General features: G+C 40.8%; 1 protein-coding gene across 4 annotated transcripts in view; it reads left to right on the top strand.

Annotated features, from left to right (window-relative positions):
* The first annotated feature begins 19 nt into the window (after nucleotides 1-19).
* Nucleotides 20-27,050, top strand: part of NHS (NHS actin remodeling regulator) — a 199,935-nt gene continuing 172,904 nt past the window's right edge. For all 4 annotated transcript variants that reach the window (XM_075852972.1, XM_075852970.1, XM_075852971.1 and 1 more), the window contains exon 1: nucleotides 20-807. In XM_075852972.1, the coding sequence (XP_075709087.1) occupies nucleotides 390-807 (418 nt within the window). In that variant the 5' untranslated portion in view covers nucleotides 20-389. The remainder of the gene's footprint in view (nucleotides 808-27,050) is intronic.

The raw sequence follows: 27,050 nt of genomic DNA, 5'->3' as shown, positions 1-27,050 counted from the left end.
CTCACTCTGGCATGGTGAAAGCAGAGAGAGAGGCAGAGAAAATACATCCAAAAAGCAACTGGATGATCAGAGAGAAGCGAGGATCCAGGGAAGCAGTGCACAACTGCGATACTTCACACATTGTCGCACATGGGGGGCAAACCATGGCTATGATCATCACCAGCTACCAACAATTTGGAACTGCCAGGGATAAAGCGAGACCGGTGTATTAAACAAAAAATTGGACCTGTACAGGAGTGGCACACTGGTTTGTGGATTGCTACAGTATTTATCACTTTCATTTTGGTGGATTCTGAGAGCTTGATCCTTTTCTGTGGTATTTTTATGTTGTTTCCTTAGGATTGGATAGCAAGGGATTTATTGCTGGATAACGTGAAGGGCGATCTGCAATGCCCTTTGCCAAGCGGATTGTTGAGCCCCAGTGGCTGTTTAGGCATGCTGTCACCCAGATAGAGGGGAGCTGTTGCCGGGATCAGGGGGAAGAGCAAAGGCAACAGCACCCCCGGGGGAATGCCAAGGAAGAACTGGCGGTTAGCTCCGCACAGGTGCCCTCAGACGAAAGGGACCCACTATCCATTGATGGGAAGGAAAAAGATGTGGCCACTCTGGATTTGTGCGCTGTCAACAATGTTGCAATGTCACGGATTTTACGACAACTCTCGGATGTAGCGCGGCACGCGTGTTCTATATTCCACGAGCTCGAAGCAGATATTCAGGTTACATCGCGGCGTGTGCGAGCGCTTCAAGGGAAAATTGGTACTGTCCAGCAGGTTGTCAGCAGCTTGGATCCAAAGCAGGAGACAGTGCGTGAGTACATCATCTTGAATGGAATTTGCTGCATTTTGTATTTAGCATCTGTCTGCCTTGCTCTGTGCTCAGCGAGAAGAAGTGCTACTTGCTACAGGCCCTTAAAGAGGCGAAATAAAAAGAAAGAAGCACAAAAAAGCCAAACAGTGAAATGTTACAGAGCCACCAATTTCCTAGCCTTCCTCTGACCTCCTGGTTTTATGTATCACATTGCTTATCTTATACTAACAAGTCCCCAAATGTTTCATTATCACCTCACATGCTACTAGGGAAGGGAGGGAAATCTGCATTGCTGCTCCAGCAGCTGCTGCATGTGACCAGCAAAGACAAGGGGACTTCTCGCTACTCTTTATCTTAAAATGCTGCCTTTAGTTCTGAAAAAGCAAAATAAAGTGTTCTATTTGGAAATACAGAACTTACTATTACAACGTGTGTAGGCCGTATCGCCCCCCAAAGTATTATATTTCGAATTTGGAATTCTCCATCAATCTGTATATAAGCTAGCATATTCCTTATCACACTATATATATATATATATATATATATATATATATATATATATATATATATATATATATATATATATATATATATATATATAATATATATAGATATATATAACATATATATATGTATATATATATATACATATATATATATATATATATATATATATATATATATATATACACACGATACATATTAACGTGAATTATAGGTAATACACATCCAGTCTTATACATTGAGATAATATAAAATACACGGTCATCTTGTCGTGTTAATAACCGCAATGCAAGCAGGGATTAGCCCATTAATAACCGTCCTTTGCGTGACTGGGTGTCACGGATTTCCCTCGTTGTATCTAGTGCACTGCTGCTGTCCTTGCTTCAGCTACTGTATCCATCTGCAGTATCTTTTCATCTGTCTGCTGAGATAAGTACTCACAGCTTGGTCCATCCCCTGGCTACCTTAGACATCAGTTGCTGGGTTCAGAAGCAGAATTGGTGGACGCGTTTTATATGAGTCTATTGGTAAAGTGCAGACGGTATCAACCATTTCCGTGGTCTACTAAATGTCATGTGTATTGAATATGAAAATCATTATTGATAACGGTAAAAAGGATAAGGAGCTGTGTACTGCTACCAGATTGCAATATGATGTTTTAGATTCCCATTAACCTTCCCAGATGACATATATTCTATACCAGGACCTTCCCTTTTTCTTCACTGACGTATTTTTTGGTGCTTATAGTAAGGATTGTCGCTGATAGTTGGGTCTATATGTGACTTTGCACAACCTGCTTTGATCATGGAGAGGCAGAGGTGATGTCAGTGGTGTGTGACTTACATAAGAAACCTTCTTGAGGCTTCAGATTTTGCGGAATCACTGGGCAGATGCTGAGGACTGAAATCTCAGCAACATTGAGGTGGCAACGCTGAATGATCATTCATGCTCCTAAGCAACAGGAAGGAAGAGGGTATGGTTTACACGATGATAGGCTCAGGGTAGCCAATCAGAATGCGCAGCAATCATGGTCATTTCGATATTAAAAGCAGAGCTCTGATAATACAACATCCAAGTGTTCTCACAAAAATAGTAAATATGAACCTGACCCTTGGCGTGAATTTCTACTCAGTCACATTTGTACAACTATTTTATTGCAGATGAAAAGGACTGCCCGTGATGTGTATGAGTATTATGGGCCCATATCATGATAATGTATGTCTATGCTATGTATACTGTGCTGTCTAATACTGCAGTCCAGCCATTGAATTGTGAGTAAGGGAGGTACAATATGAGGCGTTGTCATCCTCTGCCTCCAGACATGTTACTATAGACTTTCCAGCCCCGAAGAAGGAATGGCTGTAAGCTTTACAATAACTTAAGTCTGGGCAGCAGAAAAAGAAAAGACATTTGAGAATTTTTGGGGGAAAATGACCTTGGAAATGTTGCAAATACACAGTTTAGGGCATGTGATGTAATATTCTGCTATGTAATGAAATATAAGGCTGCTAATGAAAATGTACTGTAGGGGTGGGGGGGGGGGGGGTTTCACTGCAGTGTTCATAGAGAGGGCAGTGGCCAAAGACAAATCTTCTGCTATCAGCCATGTGAACTCGTGCCTTATATAATATTACTCATAGCTGATAATAAGCCGGTGCAGTCAAAGGTCGAAGACTATGACAATTTGATTGGAGATCTTAGAAGTCTGTGGTTGTTCCAGTCTGACATGCCTTTTCTGGTTGTAAAATTGATCGGAATTATCAGTAGTGTCTCGAGATATAATTATATGTTGTTATTTAATGGACGGCGTGATTGACTTTCTTTGTTATAAAAGGTTAAATGAATGAAATGTGTCTTCAAGACCACAAAGCCCATGCCACCTAAAATATCAGGAGGCCCCCTGCCATACATGTCGTGATTTTTCTTCAATATTCTATGCTGTACCCCTATTTTTATGTTCATGTCACCAAGAGTGGTTTTACACTGTGTTCCTTTTCCCTTTGTCTATGACCTACTACTAGAAGTTAGAAAAACAGATCTGATTTGTAACAACCAATCATATGATTTCTTTCCTTAATTTACCGTAAGCTGCTAATATCTGATTGGTTGGTAAGTGCGCGTAGTCTTGTGCCATTCTCCTTGAGGTCTATTCCAGCTTTAAATAGGTATGGTTCATGGATATATTTACCTGTCCGACAAGTAGAAATTATTTTTGCCAAGCTAAACATGGCATATTTGCAACAATGGCCATTTTACTTGATGAAAAATCAGTTGCTCCAGTTGCGTTTAGATTTTTTACAAATGGAGTTGAGGCCTTCAATGACAACACGTTACTGAATATGGAAGATAGGAAATCAGAGGAAAGGTGTGAATATACAACATTTCTAACTAAAGGTTGTTTAACACAGACAGATATCGTCCGTGTTTACCAATTTTAAAATGAGAACGGATTGGCAATACATCTTGTCAACCGGCACTCGTTGCTCCCTTTAAACAGAGCAATGATCGTTTAGTATGGGACAAACAATCGTTACTACAATCGCTCGTCCCCATGCATTTGTATCATGTCGGCAGCACATGTTTACCCAGGGAGATGTGCTGAAAACGAACAACCATTTTTTTAGCTGCATAAAAGATGCGATCAGCCGATGCATGAGCATTTGCTCGTTCATCGGCTGATCTTTGGCCTGTTAACACAGGGCAATAATCAGGAACGAGCATTCGTATGAGCGCTCATTCACCCAATCATTGGTCCGTGTACGGCTAGGTTCACACTGCACTTGGGCAATAAGTTTGGCATATTTGCCTGGGAATTATCCCAAGGTGTACGTCTAACACACCAATACCCATAGACTATCATTACCCAAATGTATGCCAAAAAAGCATCCCTTTGGCCTACTTTTGGCTATTATAAGTTGGTTTACCGTTGTCTCATCGGTATTTAAAAGTGTAGTCAACTGTATGGTGTATACTGTTTTTTCTAAAAAATGTTAGTCAATAGCAGACTTATATAACTGTATAGGCATAAGTTTGGCGGAACCCAGCCTAAAATAGAATGAATACAAATGGCTAAGTAACCTAAACTTTTCTCCAGTACATTTGTTTGAAGGCGTAGTGTAGCACTTTAAAGAAAATAATGACATCACTAAATTGGGTCATAGGGCATTTTTTTCTCTGTGCACACCCTAATCTGTTTCTCTTTCCTCTCAGAATGTGGGACATTTCTTTTTACATTGTCCAAGATCAGTTTTTTTAAACATCAGTCTCTTTCCAAAAATAAGATATTCGTCTATTGTTCCCAGCTGCATCAACAGACCGAGTGCAAAGACCGAGCGTTCTCAGGCAGCTTTGATTTATTTCAAATACATCGGTTCAAAGAAACAAATACCTTGTTAAAGTATTGCGCAGGATAATTTTTCACTAGGGTGGAGTTAACAGCTGAAACCGACTTCTCCAGAATGCCTTACAAAATGTGTAATTCTATTAGATATGGAGATTTATAAATTCATTGGGGGAAATATATTAAGACTGGCGTTTCAAACGCCAGTCTTAAACTAATATACATCGGCCAAAAATGCGCCAAGTGTATTGGGAGTTGCACACCCCTTAATAAATTTGGCTCATCTTTGGCTGTTCATCCAACAGAGATGCAAATCTACGCCTTCTATGAGCTGGTGTAGATTTGTGCCGTAACTCATTCTGCTAAATATGTAGTTCTGCGGAGGCCCACCCCGTCACCTATGCCCCACTCCTTTCCTCGCCACTTTTCGAAAGTGGCGAGAAAAGTAAAAAGTTACATGCGCCAGATTTTGCAACATTTTTAATGCCAGAAAATTGTCGTAGACCTTTTGATATAGTCCCCTCAATGTGTCTTGTAAATGGGTTACTTTCATAATTAGAATCCAGGATTGCTTTTGAGGTTTCATCAACATTTCAGTTGCACGTCAGGTTTTGTAAGACATAACAGCTTTATGCCTAGATGCCAGAACATAATCTGTTTCAAATGAGGTAGAAAACTCTATTGAATGGAGTCTGAAAATCTGTGGAATTGGGTTTCACTTGTCTAAGAGTTTAAGAATCTAAATTGATGTAGGGTTGTGGTCAGCAGTGTGCACATTCACATCTGGCATGTGAACACTAATAATACTGAAGTATAACTAACTTGGAGTCACTTTTAAGATCATATTAGGGAATGTCATTATTAGTAATTCTCTAATAAAATATTATTAATTACTAATGTTGTTATCAGAATCACGAGCTGAAAACGTTCCCAATAATCCCTCTGCGGCATCGCAGCAGAATATAGACCCCATTTACAGCAGTGAATGAAGTACTCAGACTGTTGTCATATGCTGTGCAGTCCATTGTCAGAATACAGGCTGCTATAAACAGCACCACATCAGCAAGGCAGCGGGAGGAAATTAGAATTCCACAGGCCTTCAAGGCTATCAATGGAATTGCTTCAGCTAATAACATTATATTAGGGATCTGCTGAACACACAGATCTATGCTAAAATCTTTATAGTGGTTTTAAACTAGAACTTGAGGCCTCATGCACACTGCAGAGGCAGAGCCACAGGCACTCTGTGTGCTGCCATGCCATGCTCCGTCAGGGCCCGTATGAGTGAGATTTAATACTTTGGAAGATTTGAAAGTTGTTGGTAGACTGTTGGCACCTTTGTTCAGATAGATTCCAGAGTTGGTCAGGTACTGATATTTCCAGTACTGATACTGGTATTAATGCATATACATTAGATGGAATAAACCTGGGGATAACGGAACAAGAGAAGAACCTGGGTATTCTAGTTACAAATAAGCTAAGCAGCAGCACCCAATGTCAAGCAGCAGCTGCAAAAGCAAATAGGATTTTGGGGTGTATAAAATGAGAGATAATAAATAACCTGTGATACAAATGTAATATAACCCCTTTAGAAATTCCTTGTAAGGCCACATCTTGAATATGGAATTCAGTTTTAGGCATTGTAAAAAGAATATAGGAAAACTGAAGAGGGTTCAAACAAAGTAGGCGACTAGATTATTAAATGGGGTGGGATGTGTCCCTTACAATGAAAGTCTAAGGCGGGATTCACACGACCGGGTCGTTCCCGAGCCCGAGTGTCGGCCGGTAAAATCGGCCATTTTGCCCGGCCGGTTTGCATAAAGTTATGCATCCGTGCCGGGCCGGGCAGATCCGGACAGTGACATCAGCGGCAGCTCCTGAAGGGGAATCCCCATGTGTTCGGGGATTCCGCTTCAGGAGTTTCCCCTGATGTCACTGCCCAGATATGGACAGAGACATCAAGCGCTCTGTCCAGGAGCGGAATCCCCGAAAACACGGGGATTCCGCTCCTTCAAGGAGCTAAAGTGCGGCTAGCACATAGCAGAGCGGGGAGATACCTCCCTGCTCTGCTATAGTGGCGTCGCTACAGTAGTAGCAGCCGCAGCAGCTGCTGCTACTACTACTAGCGGCGCCATCGAAGGTGTCGCCGAGTGAGGGTGCTTTTAACAAGCAGGGGAAGGGAGCCAGCGCAGCGCTCCCTTCCACCTGCTGTACACCCCGGCCCTGCAACACAGTGTACAGCGATGCCATTCGTCAGAATGGCATCAACTCCTCCTCCTCACATGCACTCTGCGCTGTGAGGAGGAGGAGATAGAGCGCAAGCGCCGGGAAACCCGGCCATCACTCGGAACACATTCCGGTGATGGCCGTGTAATACCCGGCCCCATAGACTTCTATGGGAGCCGGGCGGCCGGGTGCCCGGGCAAAGATAGAGCATGTCCTATTTTTTGACGGCCGGATTTTCCGGCCGTCAAAAAATCGGTCGTGTGAATAGCCCCATTAGGGGTCTATCATTCCTAATGCAGCCGGGTGCCGGCCGATTTATGAACGGCCGGCACCCGGACGGGAAACCCTGCCGTGTGAATGAGGCCTAAAGAAATTGAGCTTGTTCAGCTTGGAAAAAAGACGCCTTAGAGGTGATCTTATTAACGTGTATAAATATGTGTGTGGTCAGTACAAAGAACTAGAACATAATGTTTTAGTTTTTTATGTTTTTTTACAGTAAGAGCAGTCAAACTATGGAATACCCTACCCCAAGAGTTAGTAATGGCAGATGCTACGTTAGCATTTCAAAAAGGTTAGATGATTATTTACTGACAAATGGCATTGGGGGGTAATCTAGCAATGAATGACGTGTAATTTATTGCTAAAAGTTGGACTTGATGGACCTGTGTCTTTTTTCAACCTATGTAACTATGTAACAGTATAATCGTGGAGTATTTTGTATTTGTCAGCAGTTGTACTGCTTGTCTAAATGTGCCCTAAATATGTGTAATAAATAAATACGTTGTCTGCAACAGTCATTTCTAGGCTACAAAGTTTACTACAGTACTTTTACAATGGCGTATATATTGGGTTTAGATTATTTGACGTTGCCTTTTGATATTTTATTGCCTTTTGGACTCTGTATTCTTAGAGATCTAATTAATATGCATGTAGTAAGTACAACTCCTATAAAACACATCTACTTTACTATGTATCACTTTCAGGAATGTGATTATAGTGAGAAAAATTACGAACTGTTTCATTCAGGCTGTGTTGGAGACGTGAAAATGGAATTCATTTAAAAAAATATTTTTTTGCTGCAAATAATTGTGGTTCATAGTGTAGACTGGATATATGCTGATATTTTTGTTTAAGCGGTGACACCCCTCACATAGCAAATGAACAGGGATTAGGATTATTTTTCTGTGATACGCCATGCTGCCCTCTTATGTACTACCATACATTCCTGAGAAATACCATATACAGAACTTCAAGGACAAGGGGTGTGCCTGACCATTGTTCTGCCTGAGGCAGAAACAGATATGATGCCCTCATCCCCTCCTATACAAACATAAATAGTTGTGGCGCAAAATGTACAAGGCGTGCCATTTATAAAGACTGCAAATATTACTCAAACGCCACCTTAGTTAAGAGATACTATTCTTCAAATCCTATCTCTATCATCTATCATCTATCTATCTATCTATCTATCTATCTATCTATCTATCTATCTATCTATCTATCTATCTATCTATCTATCTCATATCTATCTCATATCGATCTATCTATATCTATCTATCTATCTATCTATCTATCTATCTATCTATCTATCTATCTATCTATCTATCTATCTATCTATCTATCTATCTATCTATCTATCTATCTATCTATCATCTATCTATCATCTATCTATCTATCTATCTATCTATCTATCTATCTATCTATCTATCTATCTATCTATCTATCTATCTATCTATCTATCTATCTATCTATCTATCTCATATCTATCTCATATCTATCATCTATCTATCTATCTATCTATCTATCTATCTATCTATCTATCTATCTATCTATCTATCTATCTATCTATCTATCTATCTATCTATCTCATATCTATCTCATATCGATCTATCTATATCTATCTATCTATCTATCTATCTATCTATCTATCTATCTATCTATCTATCTATCTATCTATCTATCTATCTATCTATCTATCTATCTATCTATCATCTATCTATCATCTATCTATCTATCTATCTATCTATCTATCTATCTATCTATCTATCTATCTATCTATCTATCTATCTATCTATCTATCTATCTATCTATCTATCTATCTATCTCATATCTATCTCATATCTATCATCTATCTATCTATCTATCTATCTATCTATCTATCTATCTATCTATCTATCTATCTATCTATCTATCTATCTATCTATCTATCTATCTATCTATCTATCTATCTATCTATCTATCTATCTATCTATCTATCTCATATCGATCTATCTATCTATCTCTCCATCTATCTCTATATTATTGCATTTCACCAACTTTTCCTTCTGTAAATTCAGAATGTGTCTTCATAAGAAAATAAAAAAATAAGCAATGGTAATTTAATATATAAGCAGACTTTGCCTAGTTGTGTACATTGTAAAGTGCGTTGTGACCAGGGTCACACCTCATGTTAAGTCTGTTCATCAGGTATTCATTCATCGTGTTGATGGCCTGATCCTTGTGATAAGATGGTGACCCCTGATCGACAGGATTGAAATAAGGTGGGCAGGCACAAGTGCTCAGTGCAGCATTGCACTGAGGTATGCTGACTGAAGATAGCAACAACCTGTAGCTAAGGGCCCTTTTATACAGGCCTAATAATTATTTCACACAACGCTCTTTCCCCATCATTGCCCGGTGTAAACAGGGCAACTATCTGATGATGAATGAGCAAACGCTTGTTCATTGGCAGAATGTATTGTTTTAAATGCCAAAAATAGTATAGTTGTCGGCAGAACATCTCCCTGTGTAAACAGGGAGACGTGCTGCCGACATGATAATAATGTATGGGGACGAGCGATCGGTGTAACACATACTAGCTCCTTGTGAAAGGAAAAACTAGCTGTCTCATTGATCGGCGCTCGTTTACATGGCCTACGTCGGGCCATGTAAGGCCACCCCAACTAATATTCTGTGTTTGCTGAGATTATGTAGTTGCAGCATGAGTCTGCCTGAATAAGAATCTTTGAATAGTTTGTACCCAATACCTCAAGGTCTTCTAATCCAGGCAGTTACAAGCGAGATAGATGGCCATTGGGGGTCACAATCATTTCACTGTCCATAACAATAATCCTAATGTTATCAAAACCCTCAACATTACAATATCTATTAATTCTACTGCAAGATCAGAACAAGCAGTTCTTAAATGAAACAAATTCCATAATCTTGCTACATGTTTCTCAATTGCATAAAATAACATGTTTCATGAAATTAGTCGCATCTTTCTTTAGTCTATGACTGTAAATACAAAGCTCTCACTCCATGCCATCTGTCCAAGAGGTCAGTGTTGACTTTTGGTGACCTAGGGCAAGTCTGTCCAGAGTAACGCAAGATTTTTTTGGAGTGATAACATTTCATAGATGACATTTCCATTAAAGAGGCTCTGTCACCAGATTTTGCAACCCCTATCTGCTATTGCAGCAGATAGGCGCTGCAATGTAGATTACAGGAACGTTTTTATTTTTAAAAAACGAGCATTTTTGGCCAAGTTATGACCATTTTTGTAGTTATGCAAATGAGGCTTGCAAAAGTCCAAGTGGGTGTGTTTAAAAGTAAAAGTCCAAGTGGGTGTGTATTAGGTGCGTACATCGGGGCGTTTTTAATACTTTCACTAGCTGGGCATTCTGATGAGAAGTATCATCCTCTTCTCTTCAGAACGCCCAGCTTCTGACGGTGCAGATCTGTGACGTCACTCACAGGTCCTGCATCGTGACGGCCACATCGGCACCAGAGGCTACAGTTGATTCTGCAGCAGCATCAGCGTTTGCAGGTAAGTCGATCTTACCTGCAAACGCTGATGCTGCTGCAGAATCAACTGTAGCCTCTGGTGCCGATGTGGCCGTCACGATGCAGGACCTGTGAGTGACGTCACAGATCTGCACCGTCAGAAGCTGGGCGTTCTGAAGAGAAGAGGATGTTACTTCTCATCAGAATGCCCAGCTAGTGAAAGTATTAAAAACGCCCCGATGTACGCACATAATACACACCCACTTGGACTTTTACTTTTAAACACACCCACTTGGACTTTTGCAAGCCTCATTTGCATAACTACAAAAATGGTCATAACTTGGCCAAAAATGCTCGTTTTTTAAAAATAAAAACGTTACTGTAATCTACATTGCAGCGCCTATCTGCTGCAATAGCAGATAGGGGTTGCAAAATCTGGTGACAGAGCCTCTTTAACTGCCTATCCAGTGTGTCTACAATGGTCATTGTGTATGGACTATAATATGACCATTTCAAGCATGATTTGCTCATAATGACAATGTATAGTGCTATAGAGCTACCGCTGAACAATGTCTCTGTGTGAGGTACAATGGTGCAAGTCCCATTGTGAGGAGAACAGTAGAGCAAGGGCTATGAGCTTAAATGTTCCCTTCAGCCTAAGGCTACATTCACACAAACGTAGCCCACCACGGACGTGCAAAACTGCAGTTTTCCACGTCCGAGGAGGACGCGTGCGGAACGCGTTGTCACGGATCACCCACAGACTACAGTCTATGGAGGGATGCGTGACACGCAGGAAAATAGGAAATGAAATACATGGGTCCGTGTAACGGCCGTTGTTTTAACGGCCGTCACACAGACGAGATTCACATTTGTGTGAATTATCCCTAAGGCTAAATTCAGACGAACGTGTCCAATTTGTGTGTGTTAAAAACTTAGCGTTTTTCCTACATTTTATGTCCGTGTGCGTTGTGTATTGGCATCAGTGTGCTTTGCGTGTGGCATGCGTTTTTCATGTCTGTGCAAGCAGTTGTTTTTTTTTAAATGTATTTCTCTGCTTGTCTAAGTAACTGATCCGTGAAACACGGACAGCATGTGGATGTCGTCCGTGTGCTGTCCGTGGTTTTCACACACACATAGATTTCAATGGGCGGCTAGGTGCGCAAAATCGCACCAATATAAGACATGCAGTGGGTTTCACGCAATGGACACTCGCTGAGTGAAAACTCACGCATGTGTGAATGGCCCCATTGAAATGAATGGGTCTGTGTGCTGTGAGTTATTTAAACGCACAGCACACGGACGAGTATTACGCTCGTCTGAATGAGCCCTCATGTGTCCGACTAAGCAGATGTGAAAGCACAATAAATAATTATACAGTTGTGTAATAAAGAGAAGTTGTATTACTAATTTGCAATATCCAAAAGTTTATATCTACAGTGGTTTGTTAAAATGACAATGACTTACACACACACACACACACACACATATATATATACATAAGCACGCACGCACACCACTACCGTTATATCTATATGGTATGGCAGAATAGTTGACATTGTGGTGTAACACTAATGCCACCTTTTGTGAATTCTTATATTTTCTATACATCCATGGGTCTCCAAGTACTCCGTTTTCATCCACAGCCAGAAACATATAGCATTTTTTTATTCGTTAGTTTCCTATTAAACGTGTGGTAGGGAAAATTGATCCAGTGAGGAAAAACATTGAGAATGTATGTTTCTTATCATTTTATAATTGTATCAAAAGTGACCAGTAAATTAAAAAATAATTGTGATGTAATGTGATTGATTTTATCATATTCATGATCAGTAATTTCAATGTGCTCCTTATCATTACCAACCACTTACCAACCACCAAGTCATGAATAATTGTCAATAATGATCGTTGACTAGCGTTGGAGCATATATAAGGTTGTTACATCTATAGGGAGTTTTAAGCAAATTTTTTCATCTTTAGTTGATATTCTTCAAGATTAAAGAGGTCATCCCATTAGGACTATATCTATATCTATAGGGGGTCTTAGTAGCTGGATCCGTGCCAATCAGCTGATCACCGCTGTGGCTCTTAAGGCCACACAAGCCAATTATCGGGCAAACGAGCGTTCATATGAATGCTCGTTCCCGATCATTGCCCTGTGTAAATGCTCGTTCATTGGCTGATCGTATAGTTTATGCAGCATTAAATATTATTGTTGTCGGCATCACATCTCCCTGTGTAAACAGGGAGACTTGCTGCTGACATGATGGAAATGTATGGGGATGAGCGATCGGAGTAATGATCGCTCGTCCCAATACTTAACCAAGCTTTGCTCCTTGTGAAAGAAGCAAACGGGCGCCGGACAAAGAGCTGTTTCGCTGATCGGCGCTTGTTTTTACGACCCATTTAATAGGACCTTAAGATTAGAGGGGTTGTCTGTAATGAGACAACTCATTTAAGTAGATTTGCATCTAATTACCTTTAAAACCTGACTTTAGTTTAAACGCTGCATTCTCAATCAACCTTTTGGTCCAGCAATAGTTTGTCCCACTACAACACATTACTATTGAGATTTCCATTTGGTCCTCACATAGAGTTAAGAACCCTTCGTGGTCCCAGCAGTTTGTACCCTCCTATGGCCTGTACTCTTGTATCCTTTGTACCCAACCTTTGCAGCCAGCTTACAGTAGATAACAACAGAAGTTCAGCTTCTCACAGTTGGTGTGAGAAACAAAAAGCAGGCAGAACAATAGACGTGGCAGCAATGTGGAACAAGAGAGGAAGGAAATTGAGGCAGAGTTGAGAGATTTGTTATTCTGTATTTCTTTTACGCTGTAAAAACTTTTTGTCATTTAGATAATGGTTTATATTGTTACTACATATAGTAGTAGGTGATCATCTATGTAACAATGGATTTATATATAGTGATTTGCAATACAATCTGAGGATGGGAAATAACTGCAATGTGTAAATGGGCAAAATAATTGGACTTGTGGTACGAGATCATTATAGGAGCACCATGAACTGCGTAAAAAATGGCCAATTTGATGCTATTATATCTACAATACTAATGTGTACATGGGGATTGAATAGGAAACCTCATTATATCAAATATCAGGGATTTATTGCTGTGGTGGGAATATTGTTTCATGTTTCATTCCTGGTTAGATATTTACGCAGTGAAACTTTGCTAAGACCAGGATCCTCATCAGATATTTTTGGAACCTCTGACGGAGGCCAAAATCTTGATGTGTAAAGTTAGTGTAATGTTCAACATTGTATTATGTTAGGACTACAGTTTGTTATTCTGGAACAATATAGTCAGTAATCTGTTTGCGTTTACAAAGATCTGTTGGAATTACTAAAAGGTACTAAAACATTGAAATCTTTTTGAATTTGGGAACCTAATAATGAAGGTGTTAATAGATCAACAATAACACAAAGTGATGTACAGTCCTGGCACATGTCTGCCCTGTATTAGGAGGTGTCCTTTGTTGGTCTTAATCTGCTTCGGAGAATAGCTGTGAAATGCCCTTAACCCCTTCACTGCTGAGCCGATTTCCTGTGATGTGCCATCAGAATGCTGCCTGTTCTGATGAGATCAAAGCCTTAAGAAGGATGAATAGTCTATTCAGACATTCATTGTCAGCAAGCAATGTTTCATTAGATATCACAGGAAAGTGGATGTAAGATGATGGACATTTTTTTTTTGGAACATTTGTTTTTCTTACATTCTTTTAAATACCATAGTTGTGAAGAAGGGGTAATTTTAAAATAGTGGAATTTTTTTATGCATTTCTTCTTTTATGTTGCTTAGAACCCTAGGGCATTTTATTGGGTAAATACCCATGTTTGATGCATACAGTAAATTACTGTGTCAGAAGATTTACCTTTCCCTTTGATGACTCTCCACCCATAAGCGGACAGAGGCAAGCAGCCTAGTATAAACATCTTAAAGCTGTAGTAACCAATTTTAATTCCTCCTGTGCTTTGTCAGATGAAGCCAGACTTGCTCCAAAGAAAAACGCAAAAGTACAATTATTATTTGTGGTTTGGGGGAGGTGAAGTGACAAACTTTGGCTGAATTTACACACGGTGTCAAAAATATGTTGTGCATAAGTTATATGTGAATTTTGTTGTGGATTTCACCCAATGTATTACAATGGGCAAATTCTGCTGCAAAAACAGACAGGTTGTGCAGCGGATCCAAAGAATACCTTCGCAACCATCCCAGATTCAGCAGGACAGTCCCAGATTCCGGGTGGTGTCCCGCTGTTCCGGACGGCCAGTGGTACATCCCTGTGTCAACTGCATCTGCGTCCTCATGCTGTTTTCTAAAACTTGGGATATAAATATAGAACAAAACATCTGTGTATTCCTTGTCCCATACCATTAGCTCATCTAATAAAGACACTCCTAATATGAAGGTCTAGTAGACTATGGCCATATGAACCAATAGAATAAAATGACTCTGCTCTAAGGTGTATATATTGCAGGCATCAGCACATGGTCCAGGATATGTTTCCATCGACATCCACTTGGACCTCTTTAGCACAGTGCCCGCTATCCTGAACACCTGGTCTTTCTGAAGTAACACAATGTAGAAGTGGCACAAAGTTTACTGTAAGATTTCTGTTGCGTCTACGTTGCTTGTTTTGATATGCTATAAAAGAGAACTCATTAATTTACATTACAGTACATTACGTCATGGTCTAATATGTACAGTGTGAATATATATATTTCACTTTACTGCAGGTTATTGCATGGTCTCCTCTCGCCTGTCCTGAACTGTCTGTGAACTATGGGCAAAGATCTTGGATTAATACGAGTTCTTTTGCTGGTCACAAGCTGCTCTTATTTCATTCTCAATTGGCAGATTGTTCTCATGAAAAAGAAATTAAGGAAAATCTTTTTTGTGACTCAGGCTTGGACATCTTCTCTAAATTCAGCTTTTTCCCAGGGCAGATTATTTCCTTCGGATTGTTCGCAATTCCAGTCAATTTTCTCATATATATATATATGCTTGAGAAAGGCTCTAGAGGACAGAGCTGAAACGTTGCACAGGGGGCAATAAAAGTACCCTATTTTCACATTTACTGCGGAGTGCTGCCTATTTTTTGAATATTATCAAGTTTGGAGCGCGGTCTGTTCCTGAGGATTTGCACCCACCATACACCGGTGCTGCTAGATATATTTGTTTATCTATATATATATATATATATATATATATATATATATATATATATATATGCAGCTGCAGAGATCTATTGCAGTAGGGTAAATGATTACTCCCCATCTGAAGTCAATCTGTAATCCCAAGAATGAATTGCCAGAAATAGACAAATATTGCATATACAAAATTGATAAGGCATTGATGTGGTCATCTATGATAAAATGGTAATGATGGATATTAACCCCTTAGTGACCACCAATATGCCTTTTTACCGTCGGTCACTATGGGGCCTTAGGCAAGGACGCCGCCTTTTCACGGCAGTCTAGTTTAAGTCCTTCACGGGTGTCCCCGCTCCTGCTCCAACGGTAGTAATCAAAGTTTACTTGGATTACGGCCGTTTAACCCGTTAAATGCCACGGTCAATAGCGACTGCGGCACTTAACTTCTTTATAGAGGGAGGAAGCTCCCTCTGTCACCCATCAGCGGCCCGCAAATGCAATCGTGGGCCTCCGATCGGGTGTCAAGGCCCCCAGGCCTGCCCTGGCTATATGCTTATTAGGACATGCCAGTGTATATCTGACTAAGTATACCAAAGCATTATATCTGCGATCTAAAGATTGCATAGTGAAGTCCCCTAGTGGGACCGAAAAAATAAGTAATTTTTTAAGGTTTTATTTAGTAAAAGTGTAAAAAAGAAATAAAAGTACATATATATATATATATATATATATATATATATATATGGTATTGCCAGGACCGTAACCACCAAACAGTAAAGTTAACATGTAACTTAAAGAGGCTCTGTCACCAGATTTTGCAACCCCTATCTGCTATCGCAGCAGATCGGCGCTGCAATGTAGATAAGAGTAACGTTTTTATTTTAAGTATCATCCACTTCTCTTCAGAACGCCCAGCTTCTGGCAGTGCAGATCTGTGACGTCACTCACAGGTCCTGCATCGTGTCGGACACATCGGCACCAGAGGCTACAGTTGATTCTGCAGCAGCATCAGCGTTTGCAGGTAAGTAGCTACATCGACTTACCTGCAAACGCCGATGCTGCTGCAGAATCATCTGTAGCCTCTGGTGCCGATGTGTCCCCGCTCGTCTGACACGATGCAGGACCTGTGAGTGACGTCACAGCGTGATCTCTGGAGAACACGCTGTGTCTGCACTGCCAGAAGCTGGGCGTTGTGAAGAGAAGTGGATGATACTTCTATACACAACGCCCAGCTAGTAAAAGTAGTAAACACGCCCCGATGTACGCACATAATACACGCCCAGTTGTACTTTTACTTTTCAACACGCCCAGTTGTACTTTTGCAAGCCTCATTTGCATAAATACGAAAATGGTAATAACTTGGCCAAAAATGCTCGTTTTTTTAAAATAAAAACGTTAATGTAATCTACATTGCAGCGCCGATCTGCTGCAATAGCAGATAGGGGTTGCAAAATCTGGTGACAGAGCCTCTTTAAACCGCAAGGTGAACGCTGTAGAAAAAAACACACAAAAACAACGGCAAAATGTAAAAAAAATTCCATTGCCCCCCAAAAAAGTCATAATAAAAGTTAATCAATAAGTCGCATGTACCCCAAAACAGTACCAATCAAAAACAAGCCCTCTAATCACTACACTGACAGAAAAATAAAAAAATTACCGATCTTGGAAAGAGACGATGCAAAAACAAATCATTTTAGTTCAAAAGTGTTTTTATTGTGCAAAACTCATAAAACATAAAAAACTATACATATGTGGTATTGCCAAATTCGTACCGACCGATAGAATAAAGGTAACATGTTATTTACGCTGCAGAGTGAACAGCGTGAATTTAAAATGCATAGATCAAGGGCAGAATTGAAGTTTTTTTCTATTCACCCCCAATAAAAGTTTATAAAAATCTATCAAAAAATTATATGTACCCCAAAATGGTGCTATTAAAAAGTACAACTAATCCCACAAAAAACTAGTCCTAATACAGCTATGTTGACGGAAAAATAAAAGAGTTATAGGTCTTTGATATCGACTATAGAAAAACGAAAAAAATAGGCTGGACACTAAGGCGTTAAAGGTAGCCAACAGGTATAAGTTTGTAAGTGGTATATATCATGTTTGACAAAAAAAAAGTTGCTAAATATGACATTTTGCTAAATCCTTTCCCCATAATACTGACAGCAATGACAAGGTTCTTCTTTTTTTCTAACTATAGGGGCATGATTAAGTGGTCACAGTATTGCAATACACGTTTCATCCCATTACTCCAATCATGCGTTCTATAAAATGGAGCACATGCATGTAGGTTAGGCATCATGCACATGAACGAATTCAGGATTCATATCACACAGATCCTGAATACAGTGCCTGCTATGGGCCCATATTGTATCTATGTGTGCACTGATTTCATATGGAAGTACAAGACCTTGTATGCTCCATTGCTCTCCCTTAGATGCATTCCTCCTAGGGAAGAATACAGTGCTGCGTATCATTCTGTACACTTCCGTATGCCTACTTGAACACTGAATTACCATGTGCATTAGACCAGTCATTCTGGCTCCTCTCTGCTTCACGTAGTGACAATGTCACACTGTTACGATCTGTGGGTATGTGGACCCACTGGGCCGTACCGCTGTAGCGGGATAGCAGTTGGCCACACAGTGTACCAAGTAAAGTCTATAGTCCTAGTAAGAGTACCTATGGTAGTTCAGATAGTAGCAATGGTTAGGCTCCTATGGGACCTTGGCAGCAGACACCAGGCATGGTAACAGCAGACATGATCGGTGGCACAACACGACTCCAACTCTCTAAGATACAGGTACAAGGTAGCACAGGATACAGGTAGCAGGAACGGGAACACTGGGAACTGGAAAACACTAAGGGACCATTTGCAAGACTAACATGGATAAATACAAAAACGCTCAGGCCATGAGTGAAGGGGCAGGGCCCTTCTTATAGTCCAGGGTGATTAGACAATTCTAAACATATGTGCGCGCTGGCCCATTATGGCGGGTACTGAGCTGTCGCGCCTACCCTAGTGGTCACTGCAGGCTAGGACGGCCGCATGTGCTGGCATTCCCAGGAAGGAAGGCGTCAGCAGGATGAGAGGAGTCTGCGGTCTGTGGCCGCGGACGTTACACACACAATCTAGACTTTTATTGCTAATGGATTTAACTTCTTAGTGATGAAATCATATTACACATTTCTTTGTTGGATTACTACCATTCAGTAACCATGTAAGACATACCAAATAACTAATATGGAAAGAATATAATACCCTACTAGTTTGCAAGGATTATACATATCTGGTATTTTCATTGAATTTAGTAGTCCTGTGGAATGCCATCCATTTAGTTTTTAATGATACCATATTGCTTATTTAAGCTGAAATCAGATCTGTAATCACATATTTACCTTTGAGCTCATAAAATTTGTGGTTAAAACCATATACTGTGTAACCAGTGTTCTCCTAGGTGGGAATATATGCCACTCTATTGATCTCATAGGTCTGACATGTTGGCACTGTGAATCTTTAGGGAGAATTTTAAACCACTGTCTGTCCTTTGAAATAGGCTAGTGGACATATTTTCTAAGCAATGTAAGCCATAAAATGTTTTCTTTTCGAAATGCTGTATAGAAGCGATCTAAAGCCTATAGAACCTGTCCATTCCCCTTTAAAAGACATTCAAAAAGTCTCAGAAGATATTTATATGTGCACTAGAAATATAATCTACAATAAGTTAATTGCATTTATTAACAGTTTATGTTGTATCACTAGGTCCGAGGGTCACATAAAAATGAGAAACTAAATTGTGCAGTGATGTCTTGTTAAGAGTTCATCATTGTGATGTAAAGTGGGGGAGGTGTGGCCTCCTGCAATTGAATGCTATAATGTCTATCCGCAGAGAAAGAAAAGGAAGCTTCTAGAACGTTGTACGTTAGCATTGTGAAAAGTTAGCCAGTCAGCTGAAATGCATTGTAGTCACAGCCTATTTACACTGTGACCTGTAACTGACCTGTGTAATGCTATACACCATAAACCTACCGCTCTTCAATTACAGAAAATTGAAATAATGCCTAAAAGGCCTGTCAATACCTGTATCATATATATAGTAATATAGTGCATTCACAGAAAACAAACCATATACAAGGCAAAATAATATAAAGCAATAAACATTCTGTCTTGCTCTGACTATTTTCATATAATCTCAGGCCATTAGATTTGGTGTTCATCGAAGCATAACCTACCTTGTGTATCTTAAGGTGGCCATGCAAATCAGATAGATGAGGGTCTTATGCTCCCCCGGCTCCCCAATAAACATAAACAATCGCATTAGGCTTGATGACGGACCAACAGCGTGCATCTAAGTAATTCATATGTAGTAAGACTTACCTGCTACATGACTGCAAATATTTCAAGTCCAGTAGAATTCTCAATAAATCTCCCCGGATCATTAGGTCAGCAGCAGTAGATACATCAAATCCTAGAAATAAGTGATTTACTTGGCTGTATACTGTAGCCAACACTAATACTTTTTGCCTGCGCTATTTTTTAGGAACGAGCAGGGGCGTAACTCTAGTGGGTGCAGAGGTTGCGGTCACACCTGAGCCCTGGCGCGTGAGTGGGCCAAATGGACCCCATATGAAAAAAACAGTGCTATTAAAAACATGTGAAAGTTGAGGGGCCTATTTCAGATATTGCATTAGGGCCCAAGCACTTCAAGTTACGCCTCTGGGCATGAGGCACTAGTACATTGCCCAGTATGTCATGCTGTATACACTGTCCGCAGACATCAAAGTAACCGTCTTTTAACACCTTGTCATTTTTAGGCCCAACACTATGTGCTGATTAATGTTATAATATATCTTTAAAGCAGTCCCGGCTTCATTTCCGTTTTAAAGGTCCAAACCCCTGCATAGCAATACAGTTAAAGAGGTTTTAGAGACATTTAAAAGGCTAGCTGCAGGCAGGTGATGTGCTAAAATAACAAAATAAGTGATACTCACCTAGTAAATCCCCCGACTCTCCAGTGCTCAGTGCCGCTCCGTCTACTTTTACAGGAAGTGATGATGTCCCTTTCCATCAATGTGACCACTGCAGCCAATCACTTTCCTCAGTGTGATGTTAGCAAAACGAATGCGTCATTGCTGAGGCCAGTGATTGGCTGTAGCGGTCACATAGCTGGAACTTGACGTCATCACTTCTTGTAAAAGTAAGCAAACCGGCAAGGAGCACTGGAGCGGCAGGGGATTTACCAGGTGGGTATTAATTATTTTGTTATTTTAGCACATCCCCTGCCTGCAGCCAGGACAACCCCTTTAAATGCAAAAATTCTAGATGCCTGTAGCCACCACTAGATGGAGCCTAGGAGCTTACTGTATACTGTTTTATTGTTGAGTTCAATGTCTACAGTAAGCTCCTGAGCCCCACTAGTGGTAGATGCAGGCATCCAGAGTTTTATCATTTAACTCTATGTCAATGCAGGGGATTTGGAGTTCTGTATCAGGAAAACGGATCTTCGTCCACTATAATAATATTATCTAAAATTAATTAGCACAGAATTTTGGGACCTATTTAGACTAAGGATGGGACAATAAGTGCAGTTGCACACAACCGAGTGCCAGTCAGGTCGTTTTTCATGGCATCCGAGAGGCACCCGATAGTTTTCACAGACTCATTCACTTTAGTCCGTGAAAACTGACCCGATTTCCCGATCCGTGGAAAGATAAGACATGTCCTATCTTTCCACGGATCACGAACAGGACCCGGCCGGCACACAACGATCATGTGCATTAGGCATAATCCACTTAAAATTTGAAATTCACATTTGCCTGCAGATAACCACAATATCCCAACCTCTATAAAACCCCAATTGGGATCCATAAAACTGAAATATGGGGGTGTTGCTTGGCAGGTTTTCTCAATGGAAAGCTGGAAGTTTTCTTTATCTGACAAACAAAATTGCACAAAATCAGTGATTTACACTTTAACCCTACAGAGGCACTGTTGCTCCCCAACACTCCAGTGTTAATACCCTGCCAAAGAACACCACACATCTCAGCTTCCTAGACCCCTATGAGAGTGACATGGGGGGGGGGGTGAAATGGTGACCGCAGTCACACTTGCATTTTCAGGCTATATTTGTAGTTAGGCTCACCCTAGTGAGTGTCTGCTGCTATTCACCCGATGTGTATCAGTTTGCATATGGATAGCATAGTGAGTATTCAGCTCTGTGAATGGACCTTAAAGGGTAACTAAATGCTCAACAAACTTCTGACATGTCAGAAGTTTTGATTGGTGGGGACCCCCACCAATCGTTAAAACGAAGTGGCAGAAGCCCTTGTGTGAGCTCTGAGCCGCTTAGTTTCTGTTCAGCTTTTTCCGGACAGCCGATGTAGCGGTATATGGGCTCATAGACTTTCTATTGAGTCCGTACACCGATACATTGATTTCCGGAAAGAGTCGAACAGTATCGAAGCAGCTTAGTGCCCACACGAGCGCTTCTGCCGCTTTGTTTTATCGATTGGTGGGGGTCCCAGTGCTTGGACCCCCACCAATCAAAACTTCTGACATGTCACTATAACATGTCAGAAGTTTGTTTCAGAGACTAGAGTAGTCTGCCGTTTCAGAGACTAGAGTAGTCTGCCGTTTCAGAGACTAGAGTAGTCAGCCGTTTCAGAGACTAGAGTAGTCAGCCGTTTCAGAGACTAGAGTAGTCTGCCGTTTCAGAGACTAGAGTAGTCTGCTGTTTCAGAGACCAAAGTAGTCTGCCGTTTCAGAGACCAGAGTAGTCGGCCGTTTCAGAGACTAGAGTAGTCAGCCATTCCGGAGACTAAAGTAGTCTGCCGTTTCAGAGACTAGAGTAGTCTGCCGTTTCAGAGACCAGAGTAGTCTGCCGTTTCAGAGACCAGAGTAGTCTGCCGTTTCAGAGACCAGAGTAGTCGGCCGTTTCAGAGACCAGAGTAGTCGGCCGTTTCAGAGACCAGAGTAGTTGGCCGTTTCGGAGACTACAGTAGTCGGCCGTTCCAGAGACTAGAGTAGGCTGCCGTTACATCAAGCGCATGTGAAAGCTGAGTAAAACTATATTCTCATTAGCTGCTTCAGTGAGCTCCTTGTTTGGACCACCCAGGGCTGCGGAGTATTTATCTAACCCCAAATTAAAGGGAGAAAAGTGCAAAGATAAACATATCTCCTCCCTTATTAGGTCTTGTCAGACACGTTAATTTCTTTTCTGTTTAGTTAACACAAACAAATTTAACTGTTTACCTCATGAATCAAGTCAGAAGACAAGAAAAGGACTGCAAATGGATAGTTCAGCATCGTATATCAATGATCTGATTGTGACATTAGATAGCAGAGCAAAACTGATTTTATTTATAATGTATTTGCTTACCTGTTATTAATATAATGTCATTTCTGTAGTGCTCAGCTCCAAGTTGCTGGCACTCTACTGCTTATAATCTTCACTTCTCTCCAGATCATGACATACAGCCTTCCATATTTAGTAACACTGTGGTCTGCATGATGTTTGCTGTCTGCATCATATAATCACAGTGCTTTGTGCAATACATCATAGGACATGCTCTTATACCAGTCAACCGAAAATCAGAGGTATATACAGTGGCGGATTATCATTAGGGCGTTTCGGGCGGTCGCCCGGGGCCCAAGACTGCCAGGGGGCCCAAGGAGCCTATGACCGCCCGAACCCCCTCATGCCCAGTGGCGTCGCTAGCACCGGAGGGAGCCCCGGTGCCAGGACCGCACCTGTCAGGCGAGGGGAGCTTTGCTTCTACTTAGCAGCCGTGGTCTGTGCTGCTTTAGAAGCTCCCCCTCCAGCCCCCCTTCCCTGCTCTAAACATCTCTGCTGCTAGCTGTCGGGACATGGGGGAGGGGAGACTGTCGGCGGGCTCTGTGCTGTGAGCAGGAGAAGAGCTGCAGTGAAGACATAAAAGGTAAGTGCATGTGTGTTTAATATCCATATTCATGTGTGTTTAATGTCCATATTCATGTATGTTTAATGTCCATATTCATGTATGTTTAATGTCCATATTCATGTGTTTACAAGGTGTACTTTGTGTATAATGTGCATACTCGTGTATAATGTGCCTACTTAGTGTATAATGTGCATACTCGTGTGTACTTTGTGTACTATGCATACTTTGTGTATAATGTGCCTACTTTGTGTACTTTGTGCATAATGTGTGTACTTTGTGTACTGTGCGTACTTTGTGCATAATGTGCGTACTTTGTACTGTGCGTACTTTGTGCATAATGTGCGTACTTTGTGCGTACTTTGTGCATAATGTGCGTACTTTGTGCATAATGTGCGTACTTTGTGCATAATGTGGTACTTTGTGTACTGTGCATACTTTGTGCATAATGTGCCTACTTTGTGCATAATGTGCGTACTTTGTGTACTTTGTGCATAATGTGGGTACTTTGTGCATAATGTGCGTACTTTGTGTACTTTGTGCATAATGTGTGTACTTTGTGCATAATGTGCGTACTTTGTGCATAATGTGGTACTTTGTGTACTGTGCATACTTTGTGCATAATGTGCCTACTTTGTGCATAATGTGCGTACTTTGTGTACTTTGTGCATAATGTGCGTACTTTGTGCATAATGTGCCTACTTTGTGCATAATGTGCGTACTTTGTGTACTTTGTGCATAATGTGCGTACTTTGTGCATAATGTGCATACTTTGTGTACTTTGTGCATAATGTGCGTACTTTGTGCATAATGTCCTTACTTTGTGCATAATGTGCGTACTTTGTGCATAATATGGTACTTTGTGTACTGTGCGTACTTTGTGTACTTTGTGCATAATGTGGTACTTTGTGTACTTTGTGCATAATGTGCGTACTTTGTGCATAATGTGCCTACTTTGTGTACTTTGTGCATAATGTGCGTACTTTGTGCATAATGTGCGTACTTTGTGCATAATGTGCATACTTTGTGTACTTTGTGCATAATGTGCGTACTTTGTGCATAATGTCCTTACTTTGTGCATAATGTGCGTACTTTGTGCATAATATGGTACTTTGTGTACTGTGCGTACTTTGTGTACTTTGTGCATAATGTGGTACTTTGTGTACTTTGTGCATAATGTGCGTACTTTGTGCATAATGTGCCTACTTTGTGTACTTTGTGCATAATGTGCGTACTTTGTGCATAATGTGCGTACTTTGTGCATAATGTGCGTACTTTGTGCATAATGTGCGTACTTTGTGTACTTTGTGCATAATGTGCGTACTTTGTGCATAATTTGCGTACTTTGTGCATAATGTGGTACTTTGTGTACTGTGCGTACTTTGTGCATAATGTGCCTACTTTGTGTACTTTGTGCATAATGTGGTACTTTGTGTACTGTGCGTACTTTGTGCATAATGTGCGTACTTTGTGCATAATGTGCCTACTTTGTGTACTGTGTGTACTTTGTGCATAATGTGCGTACTTTGTGCATAATGTGCGTACTTTGTGCATAATGTGCGTACTTTGTGCATAATGTGCGTACTGTGTGTACTTTGTGCATAATGTGCCTACTTTGTGTACTAGTGTTTAGGTAGTGTTAGCAATAGTTACGGCGCGGCAGGGTGGTGGTGGAGAAGGGGGGCCCAAGTTTGGGTAACAGCCCAGGGCCCATGGTCTTCTTAATCCGCCACTGGGTATATACACTACCGTTCAAAAGTTTAGGGTCACTTAGAAATTTCCTTATTTTTGCAAGAAAAGCACAGTTTTTTTCAATGAAGATAACATTAAATTAATCAGAAATACACTCTATACATTGTTAATGTGCTAAATGACTATTCTAGCTGCAAACGTCTGGTTTTTAATGCAATATCTACATAGGTGTATAGAGGCCCATTTCCAGCAACTATCACTCCAGTGTTCTAATGGTACATTGTGTTTGCTAACTGTGTTAGAAGGCTAATGGATGATTAGAAAACACTTGAAAGCCCTTGTGCAATTATGTTAGCACCGCTGTAAACAGTTTTGCTGTTTAGAGGAGCTATAAAACTGACCTTTCTGTGAACTAGTTGAGAATCTGGAGCATTACATTTGTGGGTTCGATTAAACTCTCAAAATGGCTAGAAAAAAAAGAGAGCTTTCATGTGAAACTCGACAGTCTATTCTTGTTCTTAGAAATGAAGGCTATTCCATGCGAGAAATTGCCAAGAAACTGAAGATTTCCTACAACGGTGTGTACTACTCCCTTCAGAGGTCAGCACAAACAGGCTCTAACCAGTGTAGAAAGAGAAGTGGGAGGCCCCGCTGCACAACTGAGCAACAAGACAAGTACATTAGAGTCTCTAGTTTGAGAAATAGACGCCTCACAGGTCCTCAACTGGCAGCTTCATTAAATAGTACCCGCAAAACGCCAGTGTCAACGCCTACAGTGAAGAGGCGACTCCGGGATGCTGGCCTTCAGGGCTGAGTGGCAAAGAAAAAGCCATATCTGAGACTGGCTAATAAAAGGAAAAGATTAATATGGGCAAAAGCACACAGACATTGGACAGAGGAAGATTGGAAAAAAGTGTTATGGACAGACGAATCGAAGTTTGAGGTGTTTGGATCACACAGAAGAACATTTGTGAGATGCAGAACAACTGAAAAGATGCTGGAAGAGTGCCTGACGCCATCTGTCAAGCATGGTGGAGGTAATGTGATGGTCTGGGGTTGCTTTGGTGCTGGTAAAGTGGGAGATTTGTACAAGGTAAAAGGGATTTTGAATAAGGAAGGCTATCACTCCATTTTGCAACACCATGCCATACCTATGGACAGCGCTTGATTGGAGCCAATTTCATCCTACAACAGGACAATGACCCAAAGCACACCTCCAAATTATGCAAGAACTATTTAGGGAAGAAGCAGGCAGCTGGTATTCTATCTGTAATGGAGTGGCCTGCGCAGTCACCAGATCTCAACCCCATAGAGCTGTTGTGGGAGCAGCTTGACCGTATGGTACGCAAGAAGTGCCCATCAAGCCAATCCAACTTGTGGGAGGGGCTTCTGGAAGCATGGGGTGAAATTTCTCCCGATTACCTCAGCAAATTAACGGCTAGAATGCCAAAGGTCTGCAATGCTGTAATTGCTGCAAATGGAGCATTCTTTGACGAAAGCAAAGTTTGAAGGAGAAAATTATTATTTGAAATAAAAATCATTATTTCTAACCTTGTCAATGTCTTGACTATATTTTCTAGTCATTTTGCAACTCATTTGATAAATATAAGTGTGAGTTTTC

The sequence above is a fragment of the Rhinoderma darwinii genome, chromosome 2, assembly GCF_050947455.1.
Source record: "Rhinoderma darwinii isolate aRhiDar2 chromosome 2, aRhiDar2.hap1, whole genome shotgun sequence".
In the NCBI taxonomy this organism is placed as follows: domain Eukaryota; kingdom Metazoa; phylum Chordata; class Amphibia; order Anura; family Rhinodermatidae; genus Rhinoderma; species Rhinoderma darwinii.
This window is presented reverse-complemented; position numbering and strand designations above follow the sequence as displayed.